A 13,437-nucleotide genomic window follows, 5' to 3' on the forward strand; every position below is an offset into this window, starting at 1 on the left:
TTTCTTGTTTTTGCAGGTACAACTTTGATTGTTTTGCTTGTAGTCAATATGTCTCATGTGCAGCTGCTTTGTAACAATGAAAATTGTAAAAGCGCTATATAAATAAAGTTGAGTTGAGAGTTGAGACTATAAGCAAAACATTAAAGTTACACAATTTACAAAATACATACATATATACATTTTTTAATGTATATATTTTATGGTTTTAGTGAACAGATAACAAATGACGGACTAGTACTGATAGTAATGATTTGTACTTTCATATATTTCTGATATCAATCTGATGTCAATCTCTGTTTGATGTTGCTCATGAATATAGTTTCTATGATATGTTTCTCTCTCTCTCTCTCTCTGTAGGTTGGAGTCAGTTGGCTGCCATGCATTGTGTGATGTTACCTGATCTTCTGGGTTTGGAGAAATTCAGGCCTCCTCTGCTGGAGATGTTGGCACGCAGATGGCAGGATCGCTGCCTAGAGGTAATGTTATTATTTAGACTACACAAATATCAGTGTAGTTGTTTATAAAAAGGTTTTTGAGTGATTCTTTACTTTAGGGATGTCGGGAAAGAGAAGCTTGTGTCAGTATTGACAGACCAAATGAAATGAAACAAAACATAGTAGAAAAGCTAAATAGCTGTTCAGTGCAAAACAAACTGCTGGGGAAAAAAGCTGCGATGTTATTGGCATCCAATATTACTAATCGAAACCGAAAAATAACCAGTGTTGGGTAAGTTACTCTGAAAAAGTAATTAATTACTAGTTACTAATTACATATTCAATAGTGTAATTAGATTACTGTACAAATGACTCTCTCCAAAAAGTATTTAGTTACTTATTACTAATTACTTTCTATATCCTACATCCGTGATTAGAATTGATTCAAGGATAGACATGAAACGGCTCTTTTAATTCATTAAAAAATAAATAAATAACTACATAAATTATTTGTATTTACTGACCAATGTATTACAAATGTGAGAAGGAGACATTAAAGCATACTTTTTAAAGTTAGACTTATAATTTTGATGTCATTTCCAGTATTGAATATATTACACAGTATTAAGTTCAATTACATCAGAAGTAACTGTAATTAAATTACAGAAAATAAGAGTAATCCCTTACTTTCCTTTTCAAGGGGAATTAAATTTCAAGTAATTAAATTACAGTAACTAATTACTTAGTAACTAGTTTCACCCAACACTGAAAATAACACAGCAAAACGTGCAACGTGCCACCGTGAACAACCTTTTTTCACTTACTTGAGATTCTTGAGATGACTTTAATTGTAATTTTTATTTACACAAGTCTTTTATTTTATTAAGAAACCGCTTTTCTTGCTGTGCATTTTAGTGTGTGTGTGTGTGTGTGTGTGTGTGTCATAGTGTGTGACCGCAAAGGTGTCGTACACCACACTGAGAGAGAAATGAAGAGTAGGAGATAGAGCGAGAAAAGAAAGAGACGCTCTGTTAAGCATCCTTAATCCTTTTTCTCCAGAACGCGCGCGCACACACACACACACACACACACACACACACACACACACACACTTTTATTGGTATCTTGCTGCTTTAGCACCTGCTGACCTCCGGGGACACACACACTCAGTGTCTGTCAATGGCTTTTTCTTCTCTAGCTTCTGTCAGGCGATTGAGTTCAGTTCTTTATTTCGGTTTCAGTGTTTGAAAAGAGAATCTGTTCCATAAGTAAATGTTGCCGTGTTTGTGTTAAATGTATTTGACGGGTGTGTGTGTTTGTGTGTGTTTCAGGTTCGAGAGGCGGCCCAGGCTCTTCTGTTGGCAGAACTGCGTCGGATTGGTCAGTCGGGCAGGAAGGACACCATTGACTTGTGGGCGCCGTACCTGCCGCAGTACGTGGATGCTGTTAGCCCTCGTGAGTGTCACATTAAACACTGTTCTGAAATCACTTCTGGATCTGGATTATCAGTAATCAGTGTATGCAATTAGAATATGTCATATTTTAAATACATGGACTATTATGTGTGCGTCCGATCTGAAGGGTGCGTGTCCGATTCAAACTCATGTGCAGCATCTTTTTTTATAGAAATGTCAGTGTGTGTGTGTGGTTAGTGGGAGGCACGCAGTGGCCCTTGGGAACGGTTGCCATAGTTACAACTGCTGGTCACTGTAGTGTTACCGTGGCAGCAGTGACCTCAGCAGGATACAGAACTGCAGGGGTCAGTGAAACTGATCTGTCACACGCACACGTTAAACTCTACAGCTGTTTCGGTATGTGCTCTGTATCATAGATTGGACATCACACACGCACAAACACACATATATGTAGTCCATCTGGTCATATATGTGTGTGTATTCACACTGATCAATACAGTTCAAGATTCATTGCTACTATTGCTCATAGTTAGAGTTAGCATTTGAACAATCTTATCTTGTCTTTTCATAGTTTGTGCTACAGACTCAAGTGAATCCTACAATTCAAACCATTCAGAACACCCAACACAAGCACATAGCAACACACTAGAACACCATATCAACAACTCGGCACATCACAGCAGCACGTTTGGAGTTTTGCAGAATTTTTCTGTCGGCTATAAAAGTTTACTCTGCAGTTTTAGTTTAAAGATGTTAAAAAAACGCTGTCAAGACATTTGCTGTGTGTCCGTCGTCACAGGATGTTGTTTTCTTTTATATTAGCAGGTTAAGATGCCATAGATATTATTGATTATGATTAAGAAATCAAAAAAGAACATGCGTTGAGAGAAATGCATTTACAGTGAAAGTCAGAGTGGTTGTTGTGCTGTTAGTAAGTGTGCACTTTCATTGTTTCTATTTCTCTCATAGATCATAAAATAAATGAACACACAGACATGTCACAGTCCGTCTAGCAATATGCTGTTTATGTTCATTTAGACTGAAGTGTTCACTGATGGCAAACAAGCACTGGTGTGTTTCTGTGTTTCTGTCGTCCTGTTGCAGTAAAGGTCATCTCTCCAAACCGCTGCACACACGCACACTGGCCATTAGACGCTCTGAAAATGAATATATGACCTTTACTGTTCACAACAGAAACAGCCGGTGAGGTGAGACCAATGCAGTCTGGGTTCTGTGTTTCTGTGAGGTGAGACAGGTGCATTCTGGGATCTATGTGTCTATCTGCACTTCTGTGAGGTCAGACAGGTGCATTCTGGGATCTGTGTGTCTATCTGCACTTCTGTGAGGTCAGACAGGTGCATTCTGGGATCTGTGTGTCTATCTGCACTTCTGTGAGGTCAGACAGGTGCATTCTGGGATCTGTGTGTTTATCTGCACTTCTGTGAAGTGAGAGGTGGATTCTGGGTTCTATAGGTCTGTGAGGTGAGACAGGTGCATTCTGAGTTCTGCGTGTCTTTGAGGTGAGACGGGCGCATTCTGAGTTATACGTGTCTTTGAGGTGAGAAGGGTGCATTCTGGGTACTGAGTGTCAATCTGCACTTCTGTGAGGTGAGACGGGTGCATTCTGAGTTCTGCGAGTCTGTGAGGTGAGACAGGTGCATTCTGAGTTCTGCGTGTCTGTGAGGTGAGACAGGTGCATTCTGAGTTCTGCGCGTCTGTGAGGTGAGACAGGTGCATTCTGAGTTCTGCGTGTCTGTGAGGTGAGACAGGTGCATTCTGAGTTCTGCGTGTCTGTGAGGTGAGACAGGTGCATTCTGAGTTCTGCGCGTCTGTGAGGTGAGACAGGTGCATTCTGAGTTCTGCGTGTCTGTGAGGTGAGACAGGTGCATTCTGAGTTCTGCGTGTCTGTGAGGTGAGACAGGTGCATTCTGAGTTCTGCGCGTCTGTGAGGTGAGACAGGTGCATTCTGAGTTCTGCGTGTCTGTGAGGTGAGACAGGTGCATTCTGAGTTCTGCGTGTCTGTGAGGTGAGACAGGTGCATTCTGAGTTCTGCGTGTCTGTGAGGTGAGACAGGTGCATTCTGAGTTCTGCGTGTCTGTGAGGTGAGACAGGTGCATTCTGAGTTCTGCGCGTCTGTGAGGTGAGACAGGTGCATTCTGAGTTCTGCGAGTCTGTGAGGTGAGACAGGTGCATTCTGAGTTCTGCGTGTCTGTGAGGTGAGACAGGTGCATTCTGAATTCTGCGCATCTGTGAGGTGAGACAGGTGCATTCTGAGTTCTGCATGTCTTTGAGGTGAGACAGGTGCATTCTGAGTTCTGCGAGTCTGTGAGGTGAGACAGGTGCATTCTGAGTTCTGCGCGTCTGTGAGGTGAGACAGGTGCATTCTGAGTTCTGCGTGTCTGTGAGGTGAGACAGGGGATTCTGTCTATGTCGTCATCTGCTGTGGTCAGATTTTTACTCATAACAACTTTTTGTTATGCGTTTCATTGTTGTTTAATCTTTTTTTTTTTCAAATGAATTAAATCTCATGTTTGAGTGATTTGAAGTGCTCATTTTTGAGTGTAAATATATATTAAGTCCTTTGATTATTATTATTATTATTATTATTTTTAATAAAATGCGTATGTGGACAGCTCGTAAGTGCATTATGAAACGGATCCGGTGTCTCTGTATCACCTTCACCGCTCGAGCTTGGCTCCCGTGTTAGATGTTGAGGGTTGGGATTTACTCTTCCCAGCATCCCCTGGGGTGATAAGCAGTGAGGTAGAGAGGCCGATCGGTGGGAGGGGAGGATGAGCAGGTGATTATAAACAGCCTCAGGCGGTTCCAGCCCTGCGGATGTGACTCTATAATCCCCCCCACACACACACAGTACTAGCGTTTATCTTGAAGGAATATTCTGGGTTATTTACAATTTAAGCTCTATTGACAGCATCTGTGACCGGCTGTCGATTTCCACTGAAGCTTGTTTTCACCACGCCTTCAGTTTATAAACACAACATCGTGTCTGCAACAAATGCACTTGCTTCGTATAGAAACTTTGTTGTGGTTTATTTTCAAACTGTGAAATAATATTTCTCCCACCGTGAAACAGGTTTGTGGTCATACCACCCACCCCTGACCTGAAGTGTTGATGTTTGAATGAAGTCAGTCAGTAAGTCATAAAGCAGAATATTTCTTCAGAACCTCACACGGTCAAAGTTTAAAATCACATTGTGTTTGAGACAGTCGGACATTCAGACGCCAGATATGAACTGCTACAGGAAATATGTGTCTGTATGCAGATGTGCATGCCCCTCGTCACTGCGTGTTTCTTTAGATCTTTATTCAGATCTTGTTCAGGATTATTTCAGTTATAATGTTTGCTTACACCGCTTGTTAACGTTGGATAAAGTCAGATATTTTAAGAGACATGTTTCGCTAAGAGATTGTCTGACTGCAGCTGAGCTAAATTTTAAAACCATTCTCCTGTGTGTGTGTGTGTGTGTGTGTGTGTGTGCGTGTGTGTGTGTGTGTGTGTGTGTGTGTGTGTGTGTGTGTGTGTGTGTGTGTGTGTGTGTGTGTGTGTGTGTGTGTGTGTGTGTGTGTGTGTGTGCGTGTGTGTGTGTGTGTGAGAGAGAGAGAGAGAGACAAAGGATGAAGGGATAGGGGTGGGCGGGGTTAACAAGGCCGGGTGTGAGCTGTGTGTCATGCTTGACACGGGTGTTTGACCTTGCTGCAGGCTCCATTTTACACAACTGACACCAGCAGCTCTGAATTATGAAGTGTGTGTGTGTGTGTGTGTTTTCATATCATGCTGAGGAACCTTCTTGCCGTTATATGCTTCACTGAACACACACAAAACTCAACATCATCACGGTTCAGACAATCAAAGCAGAAGCAAACACACACACACACACTTCAGAGTGTCCTCAAGATTCTCCCTAGGTTTTGGTGTGGCATCATGATGAGAGGGAGACAGTCTTTAGATTGTTCATTAGTCAATGGCAGGTTAATTGAGCAAAGACACACACACACACACACACACACACACACACACTTCATCACAGATAATTGAAGGAGGTTGTCAATATGAGTTCCAAAATGTCTCAAACTAGAAGAGCAAGGGAGTGTGTATAATCGTGCGTATAATCCTTACGTTGAACACTCTTTCTTTATGAGTGTCCTTAAAGATAAAAATGATGAATTTCTCGTGTTGGTGGGGTGAGTTTACATTACTCACTCAATACTTGATCTTATTTCATGTTCTTTCACATCTTGTGTTTGATTCTGTCTTTCTATTCTCATCATAAATGATGTAAATCAGTCCGGCCCTCTGGTAACTGCAAACATGTGTCATATATTTCTGGAAACCTGTTCAAATTTTCTGATTTTGTAAGTCGTAATAATGAGAAAATAATTTATTCTTTCGAGTCAAGATATCTCATAAATTTGGGTGGAAAATCTCAAAATATTGAAAAAGTTTTTATAGTTATAACTTAAAACTTATAACTGTCAGTTTTTTATATTAAAGTATAATTGGCCAAATATATTCTTATATAGTATATGTAATAATAAATAAAAATCAAAAATAAATAAAGGATCAGTATAATCGGTAGGTTTTAGTCATTTATTTAGTCAATTATGTGGGGTTTTTCAATGTACAGTAGTGAGACACCATTTTCGTTATTATGATTTGTAAAATTTGAAAGAAATGTGTTGGATTCCAGTATTCTGCGTGTATTTATCGGGTGTTATTTGCCATCATACCATGTGCTGTAGAGCGAGGATGAGTTCATCTCTCCTGTGCACGAGTTTGTTTTTCTTCGGTTCTGTTGGTGTTTTTCTGCCGATCAGAGGTTGATCTGTCTGACGGAGCTTAAAGACCAAACGTGTCCGTGTCTCCGCCGAGGGCAGATGGGGGTCTGGGGGTCTCATTAATTAGCGGCGCGTCTAGATTAGCTCATTCTCACCTTTAAGCAGCATCGATTCATTTCCAGACGCTTTAATGAAAAGCTTATTTTAATTGGTAATTCCAGGATAAGCACCCAATGAGGCGGCTAAATAAAAATGGTTGTAATCAGCCGCTAAAGCTTAATAAAGCCTCGATAATGCAAAGCACCAATAAACCCTGATGAGCTTTTTAATGAGCTTGCCAGAAAACCAGAAAAATTTGTGACATTTGAGAACGGACGAGGGGAAAATATACTGCGTTCTGTGAGATTCTGTTGCCACATGTTAACTGTGAACTCTGCGTGTTTGTGTGCAGCTGGAACCGCCACGGAAACAACCCAGCCGGTCCCGCCCCCTCCTGAAGCTCCGCCCACTGAACCCAAAGTTCCAGAGGAAGAGATGGATGTGACGGACGATGACATCGCAGCAGGTGAGGACACACCTACAGTTACATCAGTGTTCAGTTCTGACTCGGATCCTGTGATATGTCACGTTACCTGTCTGTCTGTCTGTCTGTCTGTCTGTGTGATGTGAACAGTGGTAGCTGTATGTCAGTGTCAGTTTTTCATCATTTATTTCCTATAGTGCAAAATTCCAGAGAGGGCGATGCTCTTATCCAGACAGTTTATCTTTAGCCTGGACACGCACACACACGCACACACACGCACACACACACACACACACACACACATCCGTGTTTCAGAGCTCTAATAATCTCCCATGACACCCCACAAACACCATTACCAACACATCTGTGTTCTTTTCCGTGTACAGATGTGTTTTCTGTATGTTTGTGTGTAACGTTCTTCTGGTCTTACTGATTCAATTCTGTGAAATAAATGGAAAAACAATGTCAATAAGAGACAAATGAGAGTAGAAAATGATAAATCATCAAGCATGTCTGTGGGTATTGACTGATAGAGAGAGAGAGAGAGAGAGAGAGAGAGCGAGAGAGAGAGAGAGAGAGCGCACGCACGCATGTTCTGCTTTACAGTACAGCTGGAACCCACGTGTGCAAGTGTGTGTGTACCTGCGAGTGAGTGTGTGTGTGTACACCTGTGAGTGTGTGTGAGGACCTGCGAGTTTGTGTGTGTGTGTACCTGTGAGTGTGTGGACCTGCGAATGTGTGTGTGTGTGTGACACACTTTGTGTGTGTGTGTGTGTGTACCTGCCAGTGTGTTAATGAGTATGAGTGTGAGAGTGTGTGCATGTGTAAGTGGTTTTTAAAAAGATGTCCTTTCAGGTTTGTTTCTGTGCAGTGATTTCAATTGTCCAGGCGATTGGTCAAAGTAAACTGTTGACTAGAGTTCATGTTTGATTGGTTAATGTGAATGTCGTGTTAATTTCAGAGATTAAAATTTAAATTTGATTCAATTAAAACGAAAAGCAGCTCTGTTTTAAACTTCATGAGTGATTTGAAACACATACTCAGAAACAAATGTATAGCATAAAAAAGTGTCTGCCAAATGCATAAATGTAAATGTAAATGATGGAAACACTCTCACTGTACAGGCAGCTCACGTCAGCAAAGTGACTTTGGCCATTCGTGCGTTTGCATCCTTAAGATGCTCCCTATGTAGGCAGCTGAGATGCAGGTGTTTGGTGTGAAGAGAGAGAGAGAGACATGAGACAGAATTACAGAACAGAGCAGAAACACAGTAAATAAAGAATGAGAGATTGAGGAGTGAGCTGCTGTTTTTACTTTTCATACTTAAAGGTCAGTAGTGTTTCTGTGTGGACACACACACACTCTCTCTCTCTTTCTGTCTTGTGTCCTATTCTTTCATCTTTTGATCTATAAAGCGTCGTCTTTTCTCATTAGCTGCTCATTTCCGCAGTCATGGTGCCGACTTTTTCTCTTTGTCCCTTAAAAAAATCTCTAGGAAACAAGGTGCCAGTATTGGTTGTTAAATAAATGATAATCCAGAGTTCATGTAGAAGTGAAATGTCTTGTGTGATGTGTGTATGACGGCATATTAGGATCTGATGAGGTCAGAGGTCAGAGTGAATCTGCTCCGCCTCGGATATCATCAATGACAGAATGTCCTCTGATGCAACACAAGTGTGTCTGTGTGTCTTTGATTTCATTCATGTCGCGTGTTATTGTTTCTTAGAAAACCTCATGTTGCGTGAGTAATATTTCTCAGGACGGATGAGTGGTCCGCGGGACAGTGACAGAGATGGAAAACTCCTCGATGAGGAGCCGTAGTTCAGCTCAGTCTGCAAACACAAAATCACTTTAGCCGTGCGTAACCTTTTTACAAATACATAATCATTTTACAAACGTGACAGCGTAGATGGAGAGCGGTTAGTCTTTGTCTGAAAACGGCCGGACAGATTCGTCCTGTAGTGACTCGTGATGGAGAGAGAGAGAGAGAGAGAGAGGTGTAGAGTCTCACGCAGCAGCTCTGCAGCCACTGTAGAGGTCAGAGGTCAAAGGTTCTGACACCTGTCATGACTCTTCTCTCCTTTGTCTCCTCTCTCCTCGCCTTTTTTCTCTCTAGTCTTGTCTTTCCTCTTCTCTCCTCATCTCCTTTCCTCTCTCGTCTCGTTTCCGCTCATCTCTTCTCTCGTCTTGTCCTCTCCTCCTGTCGTCTCCTTTTCTCTCTTTTGTCTCTCCTCCAATCTCCTCATCCCCTGACCTCGCTCGTCTCCTGTGTCTCCTCGCCTCTCGTCTTCTTCCTTCCTTCCGCTCTCGTCTCATCTCACTCATCTTGTCCTTTTCTCGTCTAACCCGTCGTCGGTGTGTTCATCACAGATGTGGAGTGATGATGATGACGATGTCAGAATGCTGCAGTGTCATGACTTTACTGTTGATAATACAACATCATAAAACACATGAAAATTAATAATTCAACACAATGGAGCCACGCCGGGTCCGGGTCAAGCCGAGACGGGAAGGTTTTAGAAAATTCAGCTCTGATGTCCAGAGAGGGAGATGAGAATGAGAAAACTCTTGCTGTTTGATTGATAATGCGTCACATGTGTGTTGTGTGTGGAGTGTAGTTGTGTTTGTTATGACAGAAGTTGACTAATGAGTGGATATGAGGGGTGGGGTACGTGACAGGACAGTGTGAGGTCAAACCCCCCCGACACAGCCCAGAGAACAGCAGCATGTCTGCTCGCATCAGGGGGTAACAGAGGGTAAGAGGGGTAAAGAGGAGGAGGGGTGACAGATGGTGTTGCTTGGGTACAACACACACAGATATGTTTCTGTATTTTATAAGCACCTCTGATTGACTTCTATTGTTGTCATAGCAGACTCACTGATGATATTTTGATCTGCTGGCTCTAAACCAAAAACATGATGCAGCAGATTTATGAGCCCTTTTACCAGCAAGGGCCAATGAGAAACTAAAGTCTGTTCTTTTTTTAAATCTACGCTTAAATTTGAAGATGTAGGGCCCTATCGTACACCCGGTTGCAATGTTTTTGCTAGTTTCAGCCCGACGCAGTTCTCATTTTCCTGTCCTGCGCCGCTTTGTTTAAATAGCAAATGCATTTGCGCCCATTTGTGCACCTGTGGGCGTGCTGGTCTAAAAAAGAGTTGTGTTCAGGCGCATTGTTGGCGCGTTGCTATTTTGAGGAACTGTAAGTAGACTGTGCCATAGACCAACTCAAACCTGCTCTAAAGTCAATGGCGCAGTATGTTTTTGGTTATTTGAAGAGCGTGTAAGTAAATGCGCCTATAGGCGGGTCCACAACGCGCGTACATTCTGCTTATTACACGCATGCCCAAATAGATGGATTACAATGTAAATGATTATTATTGTGAAGATAAAAAATTTGACTTGCGTCCAGTCTTTGCTCTTGCAAATTCCGCCGTGTAAATAGCGAATCCGCCATGGCGCGAGCGCAGCTGGCTCTTAAAGGGAATGAGACATGAGACTCTGATTGGTTTACTGCACGTTTTGCCCAAAACACACCCATTACTCATTAAGAGAATAAGGGCAACCAGTTTAGACTCGGCTAAACGGCTCGCTGACCGTTGTTCTCATCGTTAAACTAGCAAAAGTGGATTTGGACACGGCCTGAGTGCACCTGCACCGTGCACGTTAGACCATGCGCTTAGATCGTTAAAATAGGGCCCTTAAAGTGAAATTATGGTCGTGCGTAGGACCTAGCCATAGGCAACACGTCGGTTTCCGCCGAGATTCGTGAGTGTGGATCGGATGGACATTTTTCTATCCTTATATAAACTTTGAGGCGGACGTTCGTTTTTAATGTAAGTGCTGATAAATGAATTTCTCGTGACTAAATAATGTGTTTATAAACGCTCACGTCTAGGTTGTTGTTAACGTCATAGGTCAAAGAGCATACGGGTCACATGACCATAAAACATGGTGGACGCAGTATGTCCCAAATATAATCATACTACACCCACTCATACTATATAGAACATACTGTTTTAACGACCGATAGGTAGGTACTTATTTAAGTTCAGTACGTACTGTCACAGTATGCCATTTCGAACGCAGCAGATACCATAGATATAAATAACTAGATGCCGCATTCAAGCGCTCCAGGCACGTAGACGTGTCCGCCATCTTGGAACAGTCCACTGACGTCACTCACAGTTGACTCTAGAATGCCCCAACACTGCGCTGCGCGCCATAGCTCTGAAAAACCACAGGGATTTAAATTCCCAAAAAATGGGATAACCATTCGTTGTCATCTGTTAGTGTAGCAGATATAATGTTTGAGTTTACACAATAAATATGTTTTCATAATCATTCACAGTCAGTTTGATCTTGAGTGTTAAAGGACCGGCTTGCACCGTTCCAATATGGCGGACGACCAACGTATAGCGGCCCATAGAAACAGATTCTAATGCGGCATCTTATTTACATATTTGTTATTTACATCTATGGTGTACGCTGTCTGAGACACCATTTGTAGTGTCTTAGCGGCAAGTAAACAGTCACTTTTGTTAAAGCTTGAGATGTTAAATACAGAAGAACAAATAATTTACTTCGATCGTTCATTCAGAAATGCGTTTGCGTAAACAAGATGCTATAGCGGAGTTTTTGACCTTAGGGAGGGGTTCAAACAGACCAATCACAGCACTTGCGGTCCGCGTTGACGTGTTGTTACATTTTTGGAGAGGTGCACGTCAGGCTACGCACAGCCTATGGAGTAGGTCCTACGCACGACCATCACTTGAGCTTTAGGTTTTTCAAATAAAATCTTTTTTGAACTACAGTACATTCTATATCTGTGGATGTAGAAAAGATATGTTCTTCTACATTTACATTAGTTTAATATACAGCTGCAGAAAAGATTAAGAGACCACTCCAAAATTATTTCAGTTTTTCTGAATTTACAGTTTCTAGTTATTTGTAAAGTAAAAGTAATTAAAATGATCATTTTTGTTTTATTCTGTGAACAGGTGACAACATTCCTCTCAAATTCCAAATTATTTAAATTAGCTTTTTTTGTGGAAAACCTAAAACGTGACAAAACGTTTAAAATAAAAAAAATATCTTGCATGATGCAAAGGTAACAAGTTTATCTTCATGTTTAAACAGCACTATACTCATGTTTTACATGCATATTACAATCAGTTCAAAAATGAACATATGATGGTATAACAGGCCAGATGTTTTTACAACTTTCATATTGCTGTTGGGTGACTTTATTTCATTCCTGAGGTTTGTTTGTGTCTTGAAACTCAACAAAAACGGCTGGAATTGACAATACATGCTGAAGTGATGACCGCAGGCAAAACCGGAGTGATCTCTTTTTTGTTTTTACAGCATTTTTGTACATATTTTTTGAACATCACATATAAAACCAAAGTTGTACAAACATGAATTGGTTCATACAGCAGTTTTTTTTTTGCTGAGCAGACGACAGTGAGTGTTTGATGTACACACACATAATGTTGCGTGCGTGCGTGTGTGTAAACAGTGAGTGCAGTGAGTTGTCAGAGCAGGTTGTTTATTGATTATCTCTGTATTGAATTACAGAACATCTCTTTCTTTCTCTTCTCAATTTTTTTGTCTCTTTCTAAATTGCTTCCATGCAGCAAAAGACCAAAGGATAAAATTAGATTGCGGAATTGATTGAGTGTGTGTGCATGTGCGCGTGTGCTTCTTCTGTGTTTGCTACAGACTTTCTCTTAAAGGACATTTTTAAATTCTGTATTTACTTGATTTCAAACCTGTTTGACTTTCTTGTGCTTAACACTAAATCAAATTAAATCAGAATCTTCATACTCTGTCATACAGTGAAGGTGAATGGGGACTGGGGCTTTATTACTGCATTTATGTGAGGTTGGAAAAACATGCGTGTCAGTAAATGAAGACAGAATTAATGTTTTAGATGAACTGTTCCTTTAAACCAGTGGTCGCCAACCCGTCGATCGCGATCGACTGGTCGATCTTTGAGACGCTACTTGTCGATCCCCGAAAGTAGGCTAATACGAAAATGGAGAGACAAATATATTGTGCCTGATCAATGTCCAGTTTTGCAAGCGCATCTCTCTTTCTCTTCATTCAGTGGTTGTATGTTTTTAAGTTCTGCATTAATCTTTTCACGGCTGTATAAATAATGATTCCCTGGCCTGCGTGAGTTTTTAATGCGACCGTTATCATTAATCACATTTCATTGTGATGCGCGACTGCGCATGATCGCTCTTCAGTGTTTCTAATGTC

At 41.4% G+C, this 13,437-nt stretch overlaps 1 protein-coding gene across 3 annotated transcripts in view; it reads left to right on the plus strand.

Annotated features, from left to right (window-relative positions):
• LOC130570156 (WD repeat-containing protein 7) overlaps positions 1-13,437 on the plus strand; it is a 59,217-nt gene that overhangs the window by 26,340 nt on the left and 19,440 nt on the right. For all 3 annotated transcript variants that reach the window (XM_057360319.1, XM_057360320.1, XM_057360321.1), the window contains exons 18-20: positions 358-476; positions 1,766-1,889; positions 7,098-7,211. In XM_057360319.1, the coding sequence (XP_057216302.1) occupies positions 358-476; positions 1,766-1,889; positions 7,098-7,211 (357 nt within the window). The remainder of the gene's footprint in view (positions 1-357; positions 477-1,765; positions 1,890-7,097; positions 7,212-13,437) is intronic.

The sequence above is a fragment of the Triplophysa rosa genome, linkage group LG19 (assembly GCF_024868665.1).
Source record: "Triplophysa rosa linkage group LG19, Trosa_1v2, whole genome shotgun sequence".
NCBI classification, from domain to species: Eukaryota; Metazoa; Chordata; class Actinopteri; order Cypriniformes; family Nemacheilidae; genus Triplophysa; species Triplophysa rosa.